We start from the raw sequence: 27,926 nt of genomic DNA, 5'->3' as shown, positions 1-27,926 counted from the left end.
GGAAAGAAGTTTAACCCCAGAAAGAAATATCCCGGCTGCACGTTTCTCAGCAATATTTCAATAGCGTTGGTGCGTGATACGCGAACGTTTCTCTCTTCTCCTCCCCGCGAGACATAATTATCAGTACCGTTAAACGGCTCACCGAAATAAATTCTTCGTCGAGATAGACAGCATCTCCCCGGGCCACGATAAACCTCGACAGCTGAGGCCGACTGCCAGGATACACTTACCTGTGTATGTTACTGGGCAAGATCATCAATTTTAAAGTTACGCGGCGGAAGTTTATTCCACGCAAAAGGCAACGGGCATTGTGAAGTTGTTCAAGTTGTTGGAACCCGGCACCGACTTGTCCCTGTGTCCCAAACCCCTGTTCCCGCGCCGCCCTGCTCACCCAAACCGCACATTCGCGCACCCTGTCGCCCCGGCGAAATGCAACCGTGGCCTGGTTTAAAGCCGACCTATACGGATACGTGCTATGGGACACGATTCTAGAGCAAATTCGTGTCCTGTTCGTATGCCCTCCAAGTACCAGTTACCTTCGTTCGGGATCATTTGTTTTTCTCGCTCGTACCTAGTCGAATTTTACATTCTAATCTGCTGCACATTTCTGGTACCCTGGATCGTGTAATTTCAAGAGAGCTTTTCGGAAATTTGGAGAAAAGATTCTGATTAGATGGAGTTTCTATTCGATTTTCAGCGAAGTGATAGAATCCCACCAACATAAGCATGCATTCTCATTTATCAAAACGTAAAGCTGCATTTTAGAACTGAAACGAAAAATGGACAATTTGTATATTCATCAGCTCTATTCGATACGATTTCGTCACACAACTCGCTGTTGTCGCATTGCGTAACGAACGTCCCAGATAGACATCGAGACCATTGGCAGATTATTCTCCCTTATCGAATCCATGCGTGATCACTTCCACGTTGTCGCGACCGAACCGTTTTTGCCAAGTCCCGTGTCGCTGGTGCGTGTTACGGTTTCCCGATAAACCGAATTAATTCGAACGACAGCAGCACCGCCGCTGCACCCGTGCTCGTCCTTGCACCGAATACGGTCGCGCCTCGCCGCTCGAAACAATAACCCAACACTTTCATTAATACGCACGGACGATTAGCGTTGGTAAATCTGTCGGGTGCACGCGCGGATCCGGCTATTTACGCGTGTCTTTTGTTCTGTCGATGCCGGGTCCGGCGATCGTTTGTCGCGAAAACGTACGGCACCCACGCGAATGCCCGTGAACCGACCAATACTGCGCGAACGACCATTATTACGCTCAACAGAAATTGAACGGGTCGCCGAACGAACGTGTCGTGACGAACGATATCTACGCGTAGTGGCTCGCTAAAAAATTCCGCCAGATTAACGCCACGCAATGGATACATCTATACAGGTTGGTGAGAGGGTACGCGCGTATATCCGGTCGGAAACAACCAGATGAAAAACGAGCCAAATGACGATTTAGTGGCGCGTGGTCGCCAACGGCCGGAAAAATTATTCATCGATGTATTGTCCATAAAATTGAATCGTTAATGAGTGCGCTTTGAAGTCGATGTGCATCGAAGCCAGGACCGATTTTAATATTCATTGCGCCGTATGTAGCGACGAGGTTCGAATTGTAACAACAAGATATGATTGAAAGGTTTGAAGATTGCCACATTTAATCGGCGTGAGGCGATTGTTATGACATTAAATGTCAACGATGATCGGTGCCTCGATAGAAGCGTCGTAGGTCTTCCTATGGCAGATAGAGAGTTATCATTTGATATAGATAGAAGTGTTAATCTAATCGTGGAATTAATCAGCGTTGAGAATTGCATGTCGAATATGGTTGACATTGAATGTGAAATTTAGATCGATGGACTTTGTTCAAGATTAGATATAAAAGAAAATCATATATAAGATTTGAATGAATGTTCCTATATTCTTGAAGCATTCAATCATTTTACCAGAAACAAGTAGTACATTCAATTTAAAATGTATTTCCAGACGAAAACACTAAAAATGTTTTCAGACACTAGAAGCAGGTTTTCAGAATTCTAATTGAATCGAAACGATCCATTTAGAGAGGAATGTAGAAAGGATAGGACGAATAAATTTGCACTGCGTCCTAGGAACGATAACAAATGACGAAAACAACACCAATGGTAAGACGATAACAACGTTATCCCAATTCTGGTAGGACAGTTTTGCGAGTTGTGGCTATTGGAAGATGTACGAGTGATTCGGTCGCATTCACCGAAGTCACCTTAATCGGATATTCGGCCACGCTTCCTTCCGTCCGTATCTTCCTGCCGTTTCACGCGGAATTAACGGTCTTAGCGCGTCCTATATCAATTCGACTCGATCTTGTTGACGTATTATCTGCAACGACGCGTCCTCGCTCCGAACACGATCTCCTACACGCTCACACAAACTCACAATCACATCTATACAGGTTCGCGTGTTCGTGCATGCGCACCGATATCTGAGAGATGCGACACAACGAATGCAGCGTAGCGGCGGTAATTCAAGTTGAACGGCCAGGGTCGAGATCGTTAAACCACCGAGAAGGGCTGATAATGATTTTGACCCAATTAATTCGAGTTGGCGTCATTTACCGCGGCACTGCCACCTCAACGGAAAAAGGACTTATGCCACGGTTTGCGCCTGCACGAACCATCTTGTTAGTGGTCGAACGTTCGACTGTGCTGAAAAAAGATGAAACGATTGTTAAAATAACGAGGTTGTATCAATGACTCGAAACGACTTCGAGCGTTACACGAAAGCAACGAACACTCTTTTGTTGTTAGCTAATTCTCAGAGAAACCTACTTAATTTTTGAAGGCAACGATTGTAGCCTTCTCTAGCGGTTTTTTTAAATACCAATAGATGTGACATACACACACGACTTATTACTAAAATTAAATTTGTTTCCTTGATACTGGGGAGATATTTGCGTTTCAAGTTTAGTCGCCGTACGAAAATAACGTCATTTATTCTGATCCTTGAGAAACCAAGCATGATTTTAAGAGATGTTAAATTTAAAATTTGTAATTCGATAATGGAAAAAATGTAACAGAATAACGAGGACGCTATGACAATTGACGTGCTATTAGTATCCCTAATACAATTACTACTTTTCAACCGCAGTACTTTTCGAATTAATTATTCAGAGCAGCATAGGGTTAATTTAATGAGAATCGTCGTTAATACTTTTTGTAACTAAATGGAGTCTTGTTGGTTTCATGTTTGGACGTTAATACCGGTTTCAAGACTGGGTATTCCTGCAAGAGAAACTCGCCAATGTCGCATTAATTAGACACCCCTAGTCCTGAGCTGCTTCAATTAACAGGAACCTATTGTACTTGCTGACTTGATTGCTACTTGTTAATTGCTGTCTATTATGTTAAGGATCAAGTATCCGATTGGTAAATAAAAGACTGAATAAATTGAATTTATTCTTTAACGACGATTCATCCCTAAAACCTGTTGAAGATTCGACAAATATTCTTGGAGTGTTGGAATTTCTTAAAGTACGTTTAGTGCATTTTGCTGTCTTTTTATTGTGTAGATATACCAACGAGAGTCCAGCCGTAAAATAGAATAAACGAAAAGAATGCTTCGCAATGAATAACTCTTGTTAGCCCTCCTCCCCTCGTTTCGGTGGCAAAATTTCTCTCTATGTGTTTTACTTCAGAAATAATGTCGCGAGATTAAAACCAGTAATTATAAAACGCTCGTGTACTATCGTGGACTTTATTACTGGCCGGTATAGAGCATAGGCTCTGGAGAAAAGGTTTTAAAACGCGCCGTTCCTCAGAAATAAGTTTAGTCAGGAGATTCCTTAGCTGCGCGCGTAACCTTAAATAACTCCGTGCAGTTTACAAAAATATAAATGCGAGCAGAGATAAACGAAATTTATGTTTACGAGAAGAAGTTGATTAATTATGTGATTGAATTGTTCAAACTGCGCTACATATATTAATTCACTTAAAGAATACAGAGATTATGTAATACGTTAAACGAAATAATTGTTTTTAAAAGATGTCGCTATATATTTGTACATCTTCAATGAGCATATATAAATCTTCATATAAAATCAATATCACTGGAAAATTGGTACACGCGTAAAGTGTTCCCTAATGACGTTCATGACATACAAAAAGGAAAATCATGACACGAATAAAAAGTTGTTTCAACTGAAAACAATGTTAAAATTCAACCATCCATACAAGTATAAGCTTTCATAATAAATCCAAACATGTGTCATATACTCAAGCATCTATTTCAATCTCGTGTAACTAAGTTCGCGTTCCATTTCCTGACTCGCGTAATCTACTATGTACGTATCCATCCTTTGAAGCATTATGCAAACAAACCTGTTTTAATATCCGATCGACGTGCTTAAGGAAAATTTCACTGTTGCCTCGTTCATGAAAACTTGTCGAATTTAACGCGATACTTTAAATAATTAAAACCGACATTTATTAGCGCGCGATATATATCACGTTCTTATAATCCTATTGATGAATTACGAGAAAAGACTGGAAATTGTTTCGAATTCTGGCGCAACTGGGCTATGCACCTACCTATATGCGTGCATGTACATGTACGTATATACACATCGAAGCATCGACATCGATTCCTTTTCAGTGAATAACTCCTGCGGCCGTGTTGCAATGATGAAATGCTGTCGATTATTCGCATCTTAGAACATCCAATTTGCATCGAGCCGGATCCGGGTTTGGAAAAAATTGAAAAACGTGTCATCCCTGCGTCTTTTGCCTCGATTTTCGTCTTTTATTTGCTTCCAGGATTTGCTGAAATCTTGTTTACGGCTAACAAAGTATGGTAGCGGTTTGTGAAATCTTTTTAAATGCTGTTTCTCGTGAAAATGTTTTGATTACGCAAAGTGCTCCGCTAATAATGTTTAATAATGTTTCTTTGGAGCGTGCAGCATCGTTCACGTTGCGTGAGGAACGAAGTTTGTTGTGATTTTAGAGACTGAAAGAGAATATATTATTAAGGGAATATCCTTGTATATACATGAATCTGAAGGTAGATCATCCTCTCGAAGATTTTTTTAAGAGAAATATGAAATATTTTAGTTCATAATCTTATCAATATATTTATTGATCTTTGAAGAAAATTCATTAAATTCTTCTCTTTTGCAGGACACTTATGAAATTAAATCAATGTTACGAATATCGACGATAATTATTCTTGTAATCTATTGTTTTCACTGGGTACAAAAATATAAAAATATAATATATATAATCTAATTGTATATAAATACGAAAATATAAATTATTAATGATTTTCGAAGATGATTTGCTGAGTATGAATCAGTTTGGATTAAGTATAGAATGTAACTTGAACGGCAGAGGATTATAATAATCATATATTTATATCTTAAATATATTTTATCTAAAATAATCTTAAATATAATGAAATCTTCCTGATACAAAGAAAGTTCGAATGCATATTTAAACATTAGGTAACAAACTGGGGTACATTTGTCTGACTATTCACGGTCTTATACTCCTTCACTGCTGTCTGATTCTCTGAGTTGTCTGACGAATCACACATCTAACTACTACATTACTGTGTGATATGCTTGAACAGAAAATAATTTTGAATATTCAACATTGTAATATGGCATTTCATACTTAATTTCGATGTTATTTTTTAATATTTCCAATTATTATAGATATATATATTGAAATAAAACTTACAATAATAAATAGATGGATGAGAATAAATCTGAACAAGGTCGATGGTATATTTATAACTAAATTATAAAACTATTTGATTAAATTATTAATATATTATGAACATTTCTCAATTTTAAATTAGAGAACGACCTATTTTTGATCAGAAATAATTTAATAATAATAAAATATTTCACCCTCTGGTATCGTAATTCCATGTAATCCAATCGCATTTCAATTGCTTAAACCTTCCATGTTAAATGTGTACGTTCGCAAACATAGCGTATTCGTGGAAATACTCGAATATAGTTCCGTTTATTTTTGCAGCAAATTCTCGAGAAGAACTTTTCATTTAACTGGAACATTGGTAAAACCTATTTTTGTAAGGTTTATATAACCGATTAAATAGCTCGAAACTCTCTGTTCCATAAAGTTCATATAGAAAAAGTGTTTGCGTGCATTTTTCTTTTTCTCTTACGTCTGTTCAGCTGATCCTATATTTAGCCTTCCTTCGGTATCGGTTTTTCACAGTCAGATTAAGTTATTATACTTTCAAGCGATTGTGTTTCTTTGTCATACTAACATACCGCTGTTTTACAACTAATGATACACATTAACTGTATTGCAATACGTAGAATATATTTGCCTATCGCGTACAGTTAAGTAGTTAATTTACATGTCTCTGACTGTAAACGATCTTATACTACTTCGCAAGTTGCAAAGACATATGATGGAATATAATCTAGCATGCGCAACGTTCTCGTTAATTTCATTACCACGAGACTCGGCGGTGCCTGTAGCCAACCACTTCATTGTGACTGAGCATTGCGAATTTCTTAAACGTCTTTCGTATTATCCTGAAAGCGACCACCCCTTTATATATTTACGACAAAAGGGGAGAAAGATCAGGCAGCGGAGGGAGGAGAAGAAAAAATGAACGAAAAAGAAAGATCACCCTTTGCGGGAAATGGGATACGTAAATAGCTTTATACTTGGTGCACCGGAGAAGTCTGAAGTGCCGTGGAAAAGTCTTACTTTGCGTACTACGTTCAACGATACCGTCAAGTATCTCTGCCCCTCCCCCTCTCTGTAAAGTAATGCGGGGAGAAGGAGGGAATTGCTATTTATTTTAAAGCACGTTTCAGCGATGATTACGTATTTCGCAAATACGCAGACGGAGTCGGGATTTAAAAAAAAACGATTACCGCTAGACGACCGTAATAATCGATCGTTGCTCGTCGAGCTTTTTCTGCTCCGCTGTTTTTGCCTTTTCATTTTTTTCTGTTCTCCCTCCAACCTGGGTTCACTTCAATTCCATGTCCTCGAAATGTTATTTTTACGTGTAGGACTGATATAATTTCTCTTGGTATAGCGCAGTTTTCGGTCAGTGATTTTTCAAACGACTCGAAGAGAGAAATCGCGAGATCGATTTATTCGTGAACGAATCTTTCAGATTACAGAGGAATAAGTGTATTTTCTCGGCTTAGTTTATGTTTTACTTGATTTCGATTTAAATTGAATTAAATGGATAGCGGGGAACAAAATGTCTACAAGAATCGAATTTTCTTTTTATCCTCCAAATCGAATTTCCCATGAGTACAGAAGGTGAACCATCTGGTCGAGTTGACGTCTGGAAACGATCGACCGATCTCCAGAATCCCGTTCCTCTCATTCTTCCGACGAGTTATCCAGAGTTACGTTTAGATAGCGAGAAAACAATATCCCGTTCCGTATCTCTCGTCGAGTTTCAAGGACTCCGTCGACGAAGTCAAGGAATCGTGCTAATCTACGACAAAGGCATCCGTCTACAGAACGCATTGTCCAGACTTACGGTAGACCGTTATCTTGCCATGACTTCCGGCCTTCCAACTCCCATTCCACTCTCGACCTTTTCTTGAGCCTAAGGATACTTGCGCAAAGAGCAATACGTTATCACGCTGGCAAGATTCGAAGAAACGATTACTCCACAAGAGCCGGACAGTCGCGCAATAATATCGACCTGTACTCCGTTTTATAACGAACAAGTATTTGATTTTATAAAGCGGCAGCTCTTTGCTGTTCTAGATATTGATTTATCGATTGATTCTTTTTATTATTGTATTCCTTCATGTCAAAGGATATATTCGTTCACGTGAATCCTGCGCAAAATTTTCTCAATGTGTCCGCTAGGAGATTCTGTTATCGTTATGCCGTGTATTTATTTTTGTGCTTCGTATATGTTTTATAAATGAAAAATGGATAATGCTGCGGCACGATGGTTCGAGTTCACAAAAAACTGACTGCTAGAATATTATAATACGTCGATCACTCGTTTCTTCGGTAAAACGATGCTAAAATATTCTACGTGAAAAAATAAGAAAAATATATGGTCTAAAGAGAGCTTCATAAATAATTCATAATCAACGTTTCGTAAATCAAAAGTTGTAACAATAATATGAAGTATCAACGTATTGATTTCTGGCTGATTTTGACCATTTCGTTAAATTTATGAGCCTATGTTTGTTCGATGTTTATGTCTAATTTCCACGTATAGACTACACTGGCATAATTTTGCAGAAAGCTTTTCATCGCCTTTATAATCTACCGCTAGCCTCCTCCATTCTTTCTTTAAACCACGCTATACAACTAGCTATTTCCGCAAACATCATTTTTCGCAACTGGCCAGCTCCAGAAGCGCGCGAAACACAATTACACACCCTCCATGTGGAAAATATTACGTAATCATCAGCCCCAGGTAAAAAAGAACTTACAACTCGCTGCAGCGACTGGTCATCAGGAATGGCCCTATTAAATCGGTTTTTCGTCGACCTTTCACGCGTCACGTCATCACGCCGTACTACGAGTTCTCGAAACTTATGTTATGTTCCACGCGCGCAGTCTCGTTGACTTTGACCAGTTTGAAGAAAAACTGGCACAGTAGAGGAGCGAGAAACGGGGAAAAAGAAAGAAAACTAAAAGGAGAAACTAATAAAAAATATCGTAGGTGAGACAGCCTTAGGTTTTATAATGCACGTTTGCGTGTGCGTAGAACAGAACACACAACAACGTAACGTATGGCCGCATACTTTTTATGCGTCTGCGGATGAATCAGTAAAGGCATTTTTCGCGAACGCGAAGTGACGATAAATTACAGCCGCCTCGGCGACGTGTGCAGTCACCCGCGCGAGATATGCACGCGATAAATTCGATGGATAATCGTTCGGAATGGCGCCGTCCTGGGGAATATTCGAAGGAATTATCCAGTACTTTCGTTTGATCACGGCTTCATCGAACTCCGAGGAAATTGACATGTGCTCAGTTGAAAATTAACGGAAAATAATAGAAAAGAGTTTGAAAAAATAGTTAAGGTTTCACAATTCAAATAGTTTGATTTTAAAAATAGATCTTTTTGGTATCTTGTCATAAATCGCGCTAATGAAGATCTTCAATTAATAATTTATGACGTGAACGATGTTTAATGTCATATATTATATTTTAATGATGGCCAATCAAAGATTATAGCTTGTAACGAATAGAAACTGGTGGACCTTTTTAGCATATTAAAATATAAAGTAGCAAAGAAGCGGGAGAATGAAGTCATAAACGATCTAAACTGTGACGTTAATAAAATGCAAGTGAAACACTCGTCCATCTTCTCCTACTTACGTGCAGGTAACGTAGAAGCGACTTTGCTTTGATGGAAGACGACGTGAAGTAGTACGAGTCGGTAATAACGCGGTCTTCGATCATCGTAGTAGTAACGCCTTAAAACGAGACCACGCGTTACGGTTAACGAACCTCGGGACAGGTCAACATAAAATCCCAGATTGTAATCTATAAAATTATTTTAGGAGCAAGTACAAAGAGAAGTAAAGAAGACATATTAACAGATTATTATGCTTAGAATCAGGCTTTTAAACGAAAGTTGAATGGTTAGCCACATTAATATCATTCCCAGATATTCTATTCAAGGAAAATAAAATTTATAATAATTTAGAAAATTCTTTGATTCATTAAAAAAAAAAAAATAAAAAGTTAACGATTAGAAATTAAAAAATATCTTTTGCTTCGTTTCAAATAGTCTTTGTGAATATATACTATGAAACTAAAAAAACACATACACATCAATTTAATCGCGCTTAATTGGATAATTCTTTGCATCATGCTGCACGAAAATTTGAAACAATTACTCCGCTGCCTTACAATATCGAGTTACACTCGTGGTGCAAATTATAGTTCAGCTATAACAAACATGAGCTGCGTCTACCGTGAAATTTAATTTTAATCCCAACTTCGGATTCAATTTACCAAATTGAGGACAATTAAATACGTTATTATCTTTTACAGCGTTTCATCGATTAATTAGTAATTTCAATGTATATAATGATTACTTTAAAGATATCGACTAAAATATTATCCTAAAATGTAATTCAAAATCAATCAAGGAAACAATTTTTATCTGTTACATTTATATCAATGTTTTGTTCCGATATATTCGACGGATATATTCAATTTCGGTTAACGACGAAAGTGCCGCTTGATTTACACGTTTCAAAGCTCGAAAGCTGGCAAAGCGGACATAGAACATGCAACATTCATCTGTTAATTCCGTTCATTACTGACACACTGGTTTTCGGGCTGGAAGTATCGTAAATTAAGTTACACCACGTAGTTGGAAAGTACAAGCCTTCCTGCGGATGATGAGCTCGCGTCCACTAACCTAGTTGCAAGTTAAGTGATGAAGCTAGATTAGATGCAATAAGTTATACTTGGTCAGCTACTCTAATCTATCGCATCAATGCGCGGAAATTTCTTATGATAGATCAATATGTTAGATTAATATGATAGATCAATGATAATTATAGAATATAGAATTCAGAAGATCGCGCGTAATTAATAGTAATAATACGTGAAAATCGTTCTCGATTATCTTAAAATTTCTACTTCGACATTTACCAATCTTTCTTAAGTTTTGAAAGTAAAGTCTTGTTATTTGACGTAAAAATATCTTATATCTCTTATAATATCTAGATCTCACTCTGGAATGTTATAACAGACATATAACTATTTTTGTTGCAGGACGATCGCTGACCTCTCCAACGTCAAGAATAGTAGGTGAGTGACATCCGTGATGTATTAAATTACCTGTACTGCCATGGATCGAATTATGAATCAAATTATCGTAGTTTTTAAGCAGAAAAGTATATATATGGAATATATAAGCGTCGAAGAAGGAAAAAGATCAATAATTTCAAAGAATCGAAATTATAATTATAATTAGGATAATCTCGATTAATTTGAGGGTCAGTCACACGCGGTAAGGAAATCTTCTCGTCTTGAACTTTCGGTATACGTGTCATGTCTTAATCAAATACTCCTGCGTTTCCAAATTGTTGACCGAACTGACATACTTTCAGCAAAAATCGATATTTTTTTTATTCCCATTTGGAAAACAGTTAAAATTTCGTATATTTCTACGTAGTGCATGTCCAATTACGTAACAGTATACTGCCAGTGACGTAACCAGCACAAACTTTTACTCGAAACATTTTTTTATTCAACGCGTGTATTCAAAAAGTAGTGTCGTGAGATAATTATAAGGGGACACTCTATACACATATGTACAAGAAAATAGCAAATGATGTTTTTTGCTCGTATTTCGAAAACGAGGATTTCGATTAGCTTTCTCGACATGGGCCACCTGTTCGCTTTTCACGTTGAACAAAAATCGCGCTCCGGCATGTGGCATGTGTTTTTTTAGAACCGGCCGGAAACCTGGCGGCCGCTCCGTCGGAAAATCGAATATCGCTGATATCGTCGCCATTGCAGCTATCAACGTTGAACGATCAAAGCGCTTAGGTTACGCTAACCGTGAAAAATCTCGTGATTCGATGCAAGTCGACTTAGACATCGACACGCAGTTAATAGATATTCCTGAAATTTTGTTTTAGCTTTAATAGCAATGGATTAATGGTGTGTTAATGATGACTTAATATAATAATAATACATATGTCGCTATCACTGAGAAATATTCGAAGAAGTTAAGATTGTTTTATTTTCCGAGTAATTCTGACTTTTTCCGGGTTCGAGGAAGAAAATTTGTTACACACGGCTGCTCGACACTTGGGTGTCGTAAAACGCGTCTGGCGCCCGAATATGCTGATCTTCCGGCTTTCATAATGGCCTGCGTCTTAACAATGCTTTTCAACTTTTAAAAGTACCATCCGTTTACTTTCATAGTTAACCAAGTTGTTATTCTGTTCACTGTCCCAGATATGTTTTTATAACTTCGGAAATTATACGGAATTTTTTACAATGGTAAACGTGAAACGCTATTTTAGGAGATATCGTAGACAAATTACATCATTATGATCCTCAGCTTGTTACATCTACATACGCATATTGTTGAATCCACGAAATTCGTAAAAATCATTCAAAAATATCTGTAAATTATTTCTTCGACAATTTCTAACCAAACATCTACTTTCTAATTCCATTAATCGTTAATTTCTATCTGTTGCACGTTGCTTACATTAATAATAAATCCTTGTAATATTATCGCAGTTTCACAAATTAATTCTCTAGAGTCAAATTCGGATGAAATATTACGGAAATAGAAAATAATTCTAATTTTCGTATATCGTCGGTTTATCAAATCTCCAATTGCACCACGTTAGACGTTTCGAATACCTGCTGTGAAGCCTGTGCACAACGGTATTCATGAACTAGCATCCTCTACGCCTGAAAGGATTCCAAGATCCGCTTGGTTTCTTGCATCGTGGAATGCGTTTCCGCGTACAGACGCCTTGAAATGGAGGATCCTAGCCGAAAATACGGTACGTATACACGCATGGTACACGGCTTTAATACACCGCGTGTACACGGCTGGAGTATCTTCGAAAGCGACACAGGCTTTCGGCTGTTGGAGCGCGTTTACACGGCTGCGACATTTTGTTGCGGAACGCACTCGAAACCTCCCCGAAGAGGGTCGATTCTAATAGGACAATGCTCGCGAACCAACTCGAGAACGTTGCCACGCTCATCGCTCGTGCAATCTGCGTCTGTTGCCATCCGAATAAGCATATGTTTCCGCGTCGAATGTTTGTTTTCCACCTGGTATATACAAACGTGAGAGTTGCACACTTGGTATGTAGCGCATGAATATCGCCTTCCCATTGCTCTCGCGTAATTATGCTTTCGACTGATTCTTCTGTAGCGTTACGCGCACATCATCTACAATTTCGCGCGGTCTATAAGTCAATTATGCATCTAGCGAATAATTATAGGATCATAATTTGCAAATGAGAATTTATTCGGTTAAATTGAGGGACTCGCCAGAGGTACAGTCCAGGAGTTCTTTTTCCAAAAATGATATATATATATACAGAAAATGGTACGTAACCTTAGAGCCTTAAAACGCACTTATTTCAATTTCCACTAATTTCCTCTAGTAAATAGGTTGCGAAACAACGAGCATTTTTAAGTAATGAATTCTATTTCTGAAGAAACAGCGAGTGTCTTCGAAATTCTCTGTCCATGTTCCTTTGCTCGTTCATTTCTAGGAGCACCAAGATCTCCAAGACGCTATCGCGTTCACTGAAGCACGAGGTCGTCTCCGAAAGAAGAACGTTCGGCCGTCGGGTATAGGCGCCAACGTCTCACTTGGCTCTGTCTTACCTTTTCACCTCGTACAAGCGGAGTTTCATCGTCTTTGTCCGATGTGTTTGCCCCCTTGCCGTCCCACGGCTCGTCTTTTCCTTCCTTCCTTCCTTTCTCTCATAGCACACGGGCCGCAGCGCCCCAGGCCACGTTGCAGCTTACAGTCACTGCTGTTTGTCTTCAGACGTGAGCTTTTGTGTTTGCGCAAGCTCTGCCGCGTGCAGACTCTCTCCCTCTTCCTCGGCCTGATCCAACCGGGCGTGTTTCGCCGCGGCCAGGCTCTACGCCGGACATTCTCTATTTATTTAGTTTTTACTGCCAGTTTGCGGAGCCTCTGCACCAGCAAGATGCTTAATTACCGTGAGCCCGCGCATCGTTGCTCGCCTTTTCAAAATATTTCCTCAAGGAGAGACTGCGTCAGGATTTTTGCCCCGGGTTCCACAGGGCTTTGATATTATGGGAACGAGCTACTTCCTTCGTGGATTTAGGGGTATTTTGTCCATGGCTATTTATTGTATACCCGGGGCGAAAATTTTGTGTGAACATTGAGAATGAAATTTTGAATATTAAGGTTTGTTAGTCGTCTGGTATTATGAAAACCAGGTATTTTGTTCATGGGACGCATACTATTTAATCTTCCTGGATATTAAGTATATGTACTTGTGTATGTATATGGTGCCGTAGGAGGAATGTTTATTAAGAATAATTAAGTTTGGAGTGAATAGAAATAGGAATGCATGGAAGGATCGAATGATTGAGCTCGAAGTAAAAGAAAAATGTATGAATTGCGGAAGTTTAGGAAAATGATGATAGTTATCTAGGAATAGATGGAAAAAAATTAACGGAATCCATTTTGGGCGAGCATCGATATGCTGTGATTCTTATAGGGAATCGATTACTTGCATCATTATAATTTTTGTCGATATTATTTCGAAGAACAACATTCTGAGAAGAAGAAATCCTCGGAACAGAGCACATTCTATTTAATACGAAACATCCAATATTACATTTTGGAGAAACTACTGAGAAACATCATTTCATGTGTACGAACCTGATATTAAAACACCGCAAGGTCGCGCCACATGACTCATGTCACCCCTGGTAAATCCCAAAGGGGTAGTTAGGTTGCTTGTTCATTATGCAGTATCGTGAAATTTCGTGAGTGTTTAATTCATGAGCTTCAGGAAAGGGAACCTTAAGCGTGTTGTTCTTCGGCCTAAAGTATCGTCTTTCCGGTCTTAACCGAAACTAGTTAGCGAAGGGTTGACGAAAGACTTTCATGGTTGAGAGTGAATCTCATGATGAGGCAGTTGAAAAGTTACTTAAAGAATCTCTGTCCTTCTCCTTTCCTCTTTATGAGAATTTCTCGTTTTTTATTTTAAAGGTAATGAACTTCTGTGGAAAATTAATACGCGACAATTATCACCTATTTATACAGAGTTAAATACCATAAATTGATACTCAAATTGTATACTAGTAAATCGATAATTGAATTGTATAATGTATTCATCTTTAGAAAGAAACAAAATTATATGTCTGACAGCAGAAACTGAACATCAAATATTGGCGATATCATAAAAAATAGTATAATTGAAAGTGAAGTGTGCAAGAAAGGTACAACATTGCACAAGACAAGTCATAAAACAGTAAAAAGGTATACGTAAGTAATTAAGGTCAAATACAACTGAGGGCACTGAATAATATAACGACGAAATTTAGCTCTGGAATATGTTTGGACAAAGAGAATATCTGACCCACGCAACATGTCGAAGCTTCCAGGCTACTGAATATTCATTTAAATAGATAACTCACCAATTAGCCTGGTATACGTCTGTTTTCGTATTCAAATATTTGTCAACATTTTACTGCACCTTCAACTTCTCTGTGTTTTAGTTTGATATTAACAATTGTATTAAGTAGATAACATGTAAGAAATTTCCGCTGAGATTAAATACTTCGCATTTCGAATTGTTTCATAATTGTAAATGAAGATAAAACTAGTGAAATTCCCTAAAATATTAGAGTTTCCACCGTCTGGTAGATTTGTAAATCTAATGAAAAGTGCTGTCCTATCTATCACTTGAAGCGAAATGACTTTGAGTGAACCTGATATCTATAAACGAAAACATAATACTTAAAGAACATCATAAGTGAAAATTGATCGCAGTACATCTTTCCTAAATTAAAAAATTATCTAATAAAGTTGAACAAATGGAATTAAACGTTCTATTGTTATTCAATACTAAATGAAGAGTGGAAAAATTATTGCTTGTTTCGGTTACAAATAAGAGCATCGCGATGGCATTATTAATATACCGTTAATAACGTTAAGAAATTCGTATAAAATGAAATTTAACCCACGCTAGCCTTCAACAGTTAAGATCAATTTACTCAATGCGCGGTTCGCTCGGGATACCACAACTATTTAAAAACTTCCATCAACCCCTAAATCCACGAGCCACTTTTTTACACCTACACCAATACACAAATGCGTTAAAAAGTGGTCGACAGAGGAGGCAGGACGACAGTTGGTTGGAGGATGTAGTTTTTGCAATTAGCTTGATATCAGCGTGGTATAACCCGACGCGTCGGTGATCGTTGTTTATACTTGCCTTTCCAAACGGCTTCGGAAGGCCGCGTCTGGCGTTTCGCCAAATTTCCACCCCTTTCCTAACCATCCCTCTTTTTTTCTCCTAACTGTGCCTGGTGCGCCGGGCTTTTTCCTCGCGCCAGCATATATCGACGCCCAGGGCCAGACGCGTTATCAAACGATTTATATCGGTGTTTTGCAAAATTTGTGGAGCCACCGCTTGCGAGTGGCGTGGTGAACGGCGCGGCGAACGTAACCGGGGAAACCGGATAACGAGGGAAACTCAGCTGGCTGCGTTCGAGGCCAAAAAGATATCGGGACGGCGTATTATCGCGTTTAATCTAGCCCCTTCGCCTCCACCCCAAGCGGGATAGGGATTTTACTCTCCCTATTCCACCTGCTAACTCTTCCACTTCTTCCCTTTCCAGCGCTGATACACGAGGCCAGACCTCGAATGAGCGATTATTCTTTAACATGGTAAAAAGTGGCGGTCGTGATATCGCGTGACCGGACAAAAATGTAGCGGACCTGGGTTGGAAACTAGTTAGAAGCAAGTCAGAGGAGAATTTTAGAAAAGGCCCGAGGAAGACGCGGCGGAAGTTGCTTCCGCGAGGATGCTCAGTGGGGTACTGTGTGGTACCATTGTCTGATCGATTGGCTGGCTACACGGAGCTAGTTAATGATTAACGACCGCCCTCGAACGAATGCGAGTCTTGTAGGAGCTTGATAGCTCTATGGCTAAGTGAATTGTGTTCGAAACGTAGCTAAACGTAGCTAAAAGTTTTTAGACAAAATTACCTGTACACTACTTGCCGGCGCGATTCGTATCCTTAGAATCTTTTATGTCTTCGTATATAATACAATAACGTCCAAGCAGCGAGAACCAGAAATTCCTGACGTTCTAAAGCTCAAAAAAGACATCGTCTTCTTCTTTGCTGAAGAAAAATTCATCGAATAACGATCAGATCCCGAATCTAAGAGCAAACTCCGCCAGACGTAGAAGCCTTTCCAACCATAATAGGCACAACTTAGGTCTTTAACTATTGCATAAAGCCAACGTTGGTAAATTCTTCTTGGAATCCCAGGCGTAGTGTCCAGGATAATGCGGCCAAGCAAAGATCGGAATAAGCCGAAATAATTGGCAATTAGAAAACGAACCACGGATATTAGCATTATCTCTCTGGGGGCACGTTGTTCGGCGATCGCCGCGCTTTTCTTTTGCCGCCATGAGAATCCCTGGGAACCATGCCAGTAACCTCGCACGTTCTCTTCTGATAACTGCGGAACGACCACGAGATAAGGGATACTGTCCCACGACCGGAGAGAAAGCCGAACCGCCACCGTTTCACTTCTTGCAATTATCGTTTCGGCCAGAGAGATCCCCGTGGCCGAACGAGCGAACGAGGACACCGCGATTCTTGGCGGGCTCGCGATGCTTTCACGTTAAGGCTCGCCACAGCCTCTCGGGACGGATATCAAGGAGATGTTGGCGAATGGCGGCAGTTTAAAACGATGTAATTACGAGGATTTTCTATCGTGAAACCAGGTGGCGGTTGTGTTAGCATGAACACGTTTCGGGTAGTTGCTTCTTGAAATTTGGAGGCGAGTTTTAAATAAGTCAGAATACTGGAAAGTTCTTGCTGGCGGAGCTTCGCGTGTTTCAGTGAATGTAAAAGTTTCTGAGGTAGACTTTGGTTGTCTAAAGTCGTGTATTGTAGTTCGCTACATTCACTGTATTTGATTTTTCTTTAGGAAATTTGGCTAGGTACCTGCACTTTGGTTGGTGTAAGTTATTGATTAGAAGTAGAAGCGAAGTTTCTTGGAAAAGTTAAAATAATGTGAAGGAAAAGAGAAAGAGAGAGAGAGATGAATTCGTAATATATATTCAACTGGCAAAGCAATTGCAGAGTGAGACTGCTGAAGTTTTGTTGTGGAATCAAGTGATGGTTAGCATGAACATGTTTGGCATAGCTGTTTGTTGAGATGTGGAAGTAAGTTTTAAATGAGTCACGAAATATAGAAGTTCAGGCACGTATGTTTCTGTGTCTATAAGGCGAAAGTTTCTACGGTAGAATTTCTTGTTTTTCCTTCAGTATTTTCGATATAGTTCGCTGTTGCTATGCTTGCAACTCTGCTGAAGATGTATTCCACGAGTTGAAACGGAATGAGCATAGGAACTCGAAGGAATTTCTAATATATGTTTGTAACATATCTTTGATTGCCAGTCAGCAAATTGTAAAATGTAAAACAGCAAAGTAATTTGAGATTAGAATGTTTCGTGGCAGAGAAACGAGAATTTCGTTAATTCTATAGCACTGTTTCCAAACAGTGTTAAACAAATGCAGTTCCTCAGTAGTAATGAGAAGAGTTATAAAGAGTATAAAAGAATCAAAGAGAAAAATGGATTACGGACAGAATGAATCGTAGCGATAGAGCTTAATTTACAATGCAAATACCTTTAGAAGTTAAAAAAACATAGAATACTAAAGAGCCAAGGGGTATGCTTGTCCTAGGTTAGTGCAATCTACTAATGAAGCCCGAACTTACCGGAATCCCGTTAATTTAATACTTTCCGCCCTCATCCTACTCTATCGCTCGTAAATATTTGCACGTCTATTATTTATTCATTTCGCTCAATTATATGAAAAATTAGAATAAGAAATAAAAATTAAAAAATTAACAATTGGTGAACCTATTCGTTGTGTTGCTTCCTCACCAATTTTATTGCTTTTTGAATATATCGTAGAAATCAACATTTTGAACAACTTTTTCCTGCAGATATAACCCCCGCTCGACCTTAGTTTCCAAGGTATTCACAAAAAACTAGACAGTAAATTCTACCTATAATTGTGCGTCCGTATCAGCGTCGTAATGCGGCCGGATAAAATAACGCCCAACCCAAGCCTAATTCTTGTCTTTTGTTTATAGTTTATATAGGTTTGCGGTTAGGTGCCGTTTTATCCGACCGCCGCCGTGCCACGAAGCGGTTGGCTACCAATACTAACTCATACGCTGTCACGGACGCACAATTATAGACAGACTTCACTGTAATGATGCCGTCAATTTTGCCTAAATAGCTCAGAAACGAAACGAGATCGCCAGTTATATGTGTAGGATAAAGTTATCCAAAATGTTGATTTCTGCAACATAACCAAAAGATCATCCAAATTGACGAGGAGACAACATACCGATAGATGTATCTAACTGTTTTATATTATACACGTAAATCATATGTACTGCCAATTGTACGCGTTAATGGTCGAAGAAAATGAGAAAACGAAAGAATATTGAACAGAAGCACCATCAGAGACGCGTTAATTTGTTTTAACGTATATAATCAGATCAACAATAAAATGTAGAAAGCCAGACAAGTTACTCTTTTAATTTCATTCACCACGCGATTAATATTTAGCCGGCCCATCCTTCTCTTTCACGTGGCGCATCTTTCCATCCCCATGGGTCCATGAGATCCTTCATCAACTTTTTAAGCGAGATTCGCGTTTCTTCCTTTTTATATCCCGCGGCTGTTCACCCTCTCCCCTTCCTCAGCCGATCCCTTAGGCACGTAATCTGGAGCCCCTCAACCTCGACTTCCCGCTGCGCCGGTGCTCTCGATTAAATCATAACGTATTTATTAAATTCGTCTTGGTTCAACTTCGATAAATATTCAAGCGCGGTCAAAGACAAAGGGGCGAATAAATGGTGGAACGAAAAAAGTTCATTATAGCCGCTGTTGAGTAACGTCGCCGAGGAGCAAAGGAAAAGCAAACGAGAAACGAAAGGGTCCGTTTGACGAATAATCACGTCGAGGTTACCTGGTGGAACAACAAATTTTTAAGTAAAATAATAAATGTAACTACAGTATCACTTATCTTATGTTTTTAATTGCTCGCATATCTCCGAACCAACTAAATTTCTATCTAACAAAATGTTCACCCTACCAATTATGAATTGAAGATATAAATATACCGAGTTGCGTGAGACATTCTGTGTAACTTTCAACTAACACAATGTTGTAATGTGTTAGCACAGCTCCTTCACGACAAAAAGGCAGCTCGTTTAATTCTATGTACATATATTAACACAACAGTTCGTTGAATCGTCCACCGCTCCTCTACGATGGCACGACGAATCGATGACGCGATTTTATCTTTGGTCGTGAGTTTAATAATGCATAAGGAGCGGAGTGTTTGCCGATGGTCGCTCTTCCAGCCGTTCTGGTCACCTTTCGATCGGAAAAAGCGTATTAATTAGAGAACGAGTAATGGGAATTGAAAATGGCCGCGAGTCGAAAAACGCAAGAAGAACGAAGAAAAATTACGCGGAGGACATTCTCCACTCACTGAATTAATCATCGATCCTACGAATACGTACCTACTTGCGATCTCTCTGAATCCTCTCGATGGGCTGAGTCAATGTTTAAAGGGAGTATGGTTCGTCGAAAGAATTCCTCGAATTAATACGAGAGAGTCCTTTCGATTCTTTCTAACGACCCGTAGATCGGCTTAATTGAGATGAATGAAGATGACCGTTCTCTCGTAAAGTTCTTATTATTTAAATGAGACGGGAACTGGTGTAACTTTCGGAAAGAGGAAATTAAGGGCAATTGCATTTGTTACACAATCTTAGTGACCCTGGCGTTCGGGATTAAGAACCTTGAAATATTTAACCATGAGAAAGGGAATAACAAAGAAATAATACGAATATTTGGCTGTTGGATGATAAATGTCATTTCGAGAAAAAAGGCCATTTGAATAGATTTCTCTTTTTAGAAAGAATGTTGTTCAAATGATAATTAATATAAATCATACGAATATGAGCATACAAATTTTACATTGATCCATTTGATTCGATTTAACCACAGCAACAGAGTCGACCAGCTGAGTGGGTTACAGGTCTGGGCGTAAAATTAGGGTCAACACCGACGTGCCACGGGGTAACCACATTTAGCGAAGTAGAATGTGATATTTACGAGATCCTTGCAATTGCTCATGATATTCATAGGCGGTGATTGATTGAATCTGCGATATACCAAAAAAGGGGGGGTTAAAGTACGACTTGACGTATTTCGTTTTGGTTTAATGGAAGTTTAGTTTTACCTTCTTAATGAATATCCTTTTCTCGAATATCGGTTACAGTGGCAATCTGCAGCCAACGAAAGTAATTCGATAAATTAATTGTTCGCCAAATAAAAAATTTCTATCCACCATTCGCTATTGAATAAATTACTATAGTGTATTGAATTTTATATCGCGTACCTAATTTCTACAGCTATTTTCGATAGGTTTCAATATTGGAAGGAAAGAGGCGCTTTTCGTTTTCAACCTTCTTTTGCATTTTTTACGTCTTTCATTACATATCATTAAGCATTCTCAGCTGTACTATTACCTATTCTCACAGGAAAAACGAATGAGGTTTAATATGGGTATATTAAAATCGAATCTTATGCAGTTAATGGACATAGAAATAACATACATTTAGAATCTCTGTCATTTTTCTTTTCAGTGATCTACAATGCAGAATCCTTATTCACTGTCCAATATCTAATGAAATTACGACTCTTGAGATAAATCGATCAAAAGCAAATACTTTGAATATTTGTCGTTTAATTACACAATCTGAGCCAAGGGTGGTTCAAAAAACGTCCTGTCAGCGTTTATTTCTCCCTTGGCCGGAACAAAACAGCGGCGCTTATTTGGGAAGACCGTAACAGGAGCTGCAAAATTTTTTCCCGCGAGCTCGTTCAAATGACAGAAGCGGGCGCGCGCGTGCACGCGAGTGAGCGAGCGTGCAAGATTTATTATCTCGCGCCAGAGAGCCGTCCACTCGCGAATGAATTGCTCGGTCGCAAGTTTTTCCCAAGGCCCTTCCGAGAACAAAGCTCGACTATAGATTCCGTGATTGGAAGGACAATGGAATTAATGGCTGGAGAGAGAATTTTTCCGCCCGTGTTGTCCTGTCTTGTCCCATGAAATAACGCCCCCGCGTCACCTATTTATCGGACAGAGAAAGAAGAAATAAAGACAGAGACGGGGATAACGAATGGATGATCGAGAAAAGGATAATATTGGTTTGTTCGAAATGCTCGTAGTATTTTTGATAATCGATATCGTGTTCTGCTTTTTCATTTGGCTGAATTGGGATGAATTATTCTGTCGAAAAATGGAATGCTGTGTTTAGAAAATATTGCTCTTAATTGCACGTTAATTGTATAAATTAAAGGGTAGCATCCAGTTTGATTAGTAGATAATGTATCGGTTTTCAACAGAATATCGTAAAATATCGATGAAAACTAGATATTCGATAAAATATTGGGAGAAAAGTCTATTAACGCCAATACTTAAAAAACTAAGAAATTCATTGTTTAAAATAGATGAGAGTATAAAATATTCAATACAGCAATTGAGTTCGTTATCTGGATTTGATTTAGAAGAAATGAATTCCATCATTGCGGTAAATTAATCTAGTCCATTTCTGCTCTCAATGTCGTAAATATTAGTTCGTAAAGGATCGCGTTGACTCCGTCGACTGCGGCTTGGGTTCGTATCCGAGAAATCCACTGGTTCGAATCTCAATGACTCCAGTCGATTCGCAGCCGGCACCTCTGTAACTCGATTTATTCGAAATTGTATCGTACCTATCTCAGCGTGGCTCTGGTAGTTTGAAATCCATCTAAAACATTAAGTCCACCTTCACCATTCTTCCATAGTTCTCGCGTGTAATAGCTCCACGGTACCATACCTGAGACACTAATGACATTGCCGTCGATGCCACTTAAGACAATGACGAAAGAAACAAACAATTAATTCGTAGATAAAATATTCAACTTTATCTCCCGCTCAGCAAATATAGCAAAGCACGATTATTGTTTATTCTAATCCTTGCAGCATGTTTTTAGTGAATTACTTACTCGAAGGATTTGATAGAGACTATTTGCAAAGGTTCATTAAAACAATTTATCAAAAGCTATCAATTGGTATAATATAAACATACATTATTTAATGAAATTCTAACAATTTTATAAGAAGTACTGCCACATAATTTTTCTTAAATTTCGCTCCAGACTTTCCAAACGATATAATATATTAAAGATAAGGAAAGAAGCAAGAAGAAAGAGAGAGGGAATGGGGAATAATGGCGCGAACTATGAAACTTTACGAACTCCGTCGTGGAGCGTGTTCCACCGTTATCGCGGAGGTGGTCACCGTTGTACGTCGTTGGAATACGGACGGATCAGAACGTGGCCTCGTTCCGACGCTTCCCATTTCGCTCACTTCGAGCTACGGTGCAGCGTTGAAGGGATGAAACGTCGTGACGAAGGGCGTACGTTCGAAAGATTGATGCGATTTAATATTAAAAAGCTTCCACGGGATAGTCAGTGATCCGGATAGGCTATTCGACGAAGTCGAATGGAAGATCACAGAGTGGTTCGAGAGAGCAGCGAAGACAGTGAAGAAGGGCAGATTTGATGTAGGGTTATGTGAAGTTGATCGTAGGGCAGATCGTGCAAACGAGCGAAAACTTGGGGGACGGTGAGTCTCTTACGTGAAAAGATTACAAATGGAGAAGGGTGGACAGGACTATTAGAAACAGGTGCGTGGTCTGGATTGCGTATGAGACAGGGATGGAGCTCGTTCGTTTATGTAACCCCTTGGATAATATCGAGTCACTCTTGTGACAGATTATGGTTCAACCATAATAAATGAGGATTATGTAGAAGATAAATCATTATTTCAAGTTCGATTCCGGTTCATAGAACTGAATATTATTAAGCGTAACTTGCATGGAGCATCTCAGGGATCCTTATGTTGATCATAGCGTTTCGATGAAAAATTATAAATACTATAGATTGGCTTAATTGTAAAATAAGTCGAAAGTTTGTAAAAATGATATTTCGCTATTTAAGTATGCTGTCTTAAAATATATATGTTTTGTGAGAACAAACTTAACTTCCATTTTTCGGCCACGTCGTATGTACGTACTTATATCTTATTCTTGACAAATTGATCAGGAGAAACTTCCCAACTTCCAAGCCTGTCTTCTGCTCTGACACGGCTTCCACCTTTTTCCTCATCCTGATTCTTTCCATCTTTTCTTGCAATTCTTTTGATTTTCTTCCTACTTCTTTACGGCATCTTGTTTCTTGCACCCGCAAACACCACGTTATATCGAAATAAGAAGAGTTAAGAAACTAGGACAAAAGAAAACTTTTTCTTGAACATCTCATTCGATGCTCCTACCCGACAATAACCATACAAAACGTTCATTCTCACAATACTTCTTGTACTTCGATAAAAATGCTTTTTAAAATATAATTTTATATAGTGTTTCATAAGTGTAATCCTCCAAAGAACACGGTATATTTCAAGTAATGACAGGTTTACAACTTCTCTCACACACGATCCTTGTATGCAACTACTGTTCGCATTTATTGGCAAGCCTGGCTTGCTCCTTCGCCAAAGCATTTCAGCGCTATTAATAGATGTTGCGTAAACGATGGATTTTAGATGCCTCCGTAATTAATAATGGAATGGATTCAAATCCGGGGATTGTGTAGCCCAAGCAATTGGTCCCTTCCCGTTCCATCCATTTAGAAGTGAGCCGGTTATACACGTATAGTTTGTAGCTTCTCAACTAGAGGGAGACGATGCATAGTTGTGGTAACATTTACATTACAAGTGAAAATCGTATATGTGATGCAAAAGTTTGTTAGAAATTTACGCTTCCATCGTTTGCACTGTTAAGATCTTCTTCGATGAGTTGAAAGTAAATTTCCTACAGAGAATAATTTTTATTTTTCGACATATATTCTTTATTGGAATTTCTCCTAAATATATACTTCATTTCTTTCGTTCAAATAAATCGATTCATTTCCAAGATATCATTAGATAGACGCCCATGAATAGATACCATTCGTTATCATTAGATGCATCTTGTGCTTCAAATAACAATTATACACTGTGCTATAGTGATCCTTGTGCGGATTAGATTTGTTTCAAGCAAATAACAGAAGGATTAATAGACTTGTTGGCACTTGTTGCTTAGATTCTATCAATCTTTCACATATACTTCATCCAGTCTATAGATAAGTGAAATTAAACAATTTGCACTGTTGTATACACAGTGACTTCCATTAATGTTCAGGCACTCTTTAAGACAGAATAACTTTCCTGAAATTGAACCAGACTCGAGTTTCCTTGAAAAGTTAGAAGGATTAGTTATACTATACGATACATAAAGAAAAATCGACTTTGAAAAAATTGCCATTCGTAATCGCAAGGAAAAGGGTAAAGGTCTATTTTTATAATTTCTTTATCTGATCCTGGAATGGAAATTTAAACGGCATATTTTGAAAATAAATGCGAGTTATATACATGCTAAAAGTTTCATCGAAGTCGATTAAAGTTGCTATGAATTTCAAACAGTTAAAAATGGTGAAAATCACAAATTTTATTCTCCATCGGTCTAAAACCTAAACATTCTTACATATTTCGATGCCAGTCGCTTGTTTCCGTATCAAACCGATTTCGATAAAATTTTCAACATAAAAAATAACAAAACATTTTTTCAATATCTACATTATAATCAAAAATATAATGATTGTGGCTATTTTATCCAGCCACATATTCGTATACGTAATTTTTCCTTTACCTTGTGAATTCATCTAGAAAAAAATTTCACACGTACAAGAACCTATCAATGGCTTTCTATTCACTATCGGAGAACGCTTTTCAATGATCAATTGAACGTGGTTGATTTCTGTTCACGTCCACGGTCGCGCTGATGAAAACATTAACGATGGGAGTGGCAGTAAATAACGTTGATTCGATGAGAACATGGAACACAGTTGAAATATCAGTACCACAGGAAAATCGGTCGATTAACAGCGGAAGAGAGATAAAGATCATTTTATCCATTCGAATGAATCGTTCAGCAGTACACGAGGGGGCATTTTATTCTGTTCTTCATGAAGGATTATTATTAAACAAGCCAGGAAAATTTCTCATTTCTTTGATTCATAAAAAATTGTATACATTAACCGCGATTTTCATGTTCATTGCATCATTTAATGCGAAGTCTTATTATTGAGTAAATGTATATTTCCTTTCCTTTCTTTCGGTATACGTGTGCGAAACGTATAAAATAAAATTGAAACGATGTTTCGTTTCATTTATGGAAATTATCGATTAAATCTCAATCGTGCAGCGAATTATTAATTTTAGGCCAATTAGAGTGAGGCCGAAGTAAGACTTGATTAGCAAGGAGGAAGCCAAATTCTTTCACGCCAATCGGACCTTTCTTCCTGTTCAGGAAAAGTTCGAACGAGGCTCGAGGAGAAGTTTATTGATGAAGGTAATGGAAGTTCCAAAGTAGGTCGACTGTAGTATATAAATAAATGTCACATAATATTTCGAAAGTTCTTCTGGAGCATTGACGGAAGTTGGAAATTTAACAGACCAATATTCGCCGATATTTCGTAGGGAATACGGGGAAGAACTGTCAAGTAAAAATAATTTCATAAATGCGTGAAACAATGTTGGAATGCATGGAATCTGATAGAGACATATAATAAGCAATTTTAAATTTAAAAATCTGAACTTGCATTATCCCGTGTCCAAAATCAACTGACTGCTCAAGATCTTTTCTCCTTCACACGTGAACAAATTACACCTATGTACAGTTCATACTGTCATCATTAGAAAAGCACCCTCCAATGACCAATTAGCTCTGCACGTAAAATTCATGTCACAAAATCATATCCCTCCTACTACTATCGATAGGCTAACATTCCTTTCATTCACTTTCTCTACCGCAACCGCTATACCACACAACTCAACAGCACATACTCTCCAACCACAAGTCCTTCGTACCTCCGACTGTTCCTCCAACTCTTCTCTCCGAAACCATCCACCCAAAGCACGACTAACCTAAGCTAAATCAAAGCAAACTATAGAGCGCCAACCACACAAGTCGAAACCCCTGTTCGGGTCAGTAAGAATCGGTCTCTCGTGCCACCGCATTAACAATGCCGAACAAACAAATTCTCAGACAATGCAAGGTCTGTGTTCACGCACCCGAATATTTTTGCGATTCGGCATCGGTGACCGAGGTGAGCTTAAGAACGCGACGCGGTGATTGCTGGACTCCTAGCGACGTTCGACGATCGTGTGCGGTAGTCAGGTGTCGTTTAATCCTCTGAAACAACCGCAATCGGATTTCGCGGTAACGATTATGCCGTGTCCGGGCCGCAAAGGCGCTTTAGCCCGAATGCATCTAGCCGCGGAGAGTTTCGCCCGACAAGTGGAGCGAAGACATTTGAAGCATCGTTCACAGGCTGACGAGCGAGGCACGTTAATGACGGTGTTTTGCCGGCAGCCGCGCGAGAATCTGTTAGGCGTGTGTGCACGACCGGACAAGAAGAGCGGCAGCCAGCTGCGAGGATAATTATGCGCCAGTTTCCAATTACGTGTAACGCCCGAACCAAGTCCTCGCCGAAACTCCGCGCCAGGAACCCGCTGTCCTTGTTCCAGAAGAGCGTGCTCTCTTCCATGCTTCCTGCGTAATAGTTGGAAGTCTTCCGGCTCTTGAGAAAATCCGAGCACCCAAAACTCCGAGGATTATCGATTTTAATAGAGTTTTCGGCTATTTTCTTGAGACGGTGTGCCGTTTATGTTAATTGTTTTTCCTGTGGATTGTTCTCTGTAAGTTGGAAATGAAGATAGTAAAGATAGGTTAAAAGCGAGTTTTGGCGGGTTTTGTTTCTTGGAATTTCGTTGTGATAGAAAATTCGCGGTGTAGTATTTCAATTTCTCAGAACGTGTGAGAAAATTAATGAGATTGGTCCTGTAAAAATATTTGTAGGTATCTCAAGTATCAATTCACGGTCCCTTTAAAAATGTGTTCTTGAGAGGCTGAACACTAATGGAAACGTTGTTCCAATTACTCACAGCAGTGTTGGGAGTCTTCAATTGTTTTCAATTGGACTTTCACCACCTCTTTA

The 27,926-nt window shown here is 38.8% G+C and overlaps 1 protein-coding gene across 6 annotated transcripts in view; it reads left to right on the top strand.

The window, feature by feature from the left end:
- Window positions 1-27,926, top strand: part of LOC122568532 (teneurin-a) — a 699,158-nt gene that overhangs the window by 194,842 nt on the left and 476,390 nt on the right. For all 6 annotated transcript variants that reach the window (XM_043728382.1, XM_043728381.1, XM_043728380.1 and 3 more), the window contains one exon: window positions 10,756-10,791. Coding sequence is in view for 2 of the 6 variants with exons in the window: in XM_043728378.1 (XP_043584313.1) it covers window positions 10,756-10,791 (36 nt within the window). In the remaining 4 variants the exon portion in view is untranslated. The remainder of the gene's footprint in view (window positions 1-10,755; window positions 10,792-27,926) is intronic.

Source organism: Bombus pyrosoma, linkage group LG6, assembly GCF_014825855.1.
Source record: "Bombus pyrosoma isolate SC7728 linkage group LG6, ASM1482585v1, whole genome shotgun sequence".
Classification (NCBI taxonomy): Eukaryota; Metazoa; Arthropoda; class Insecta; order Hymenoptera; family Apidae; genus Bombus; species Bombus pyrosoma.
This window is presented reverse-complemented; position numbering and strand designations above follow the sequence as displayed.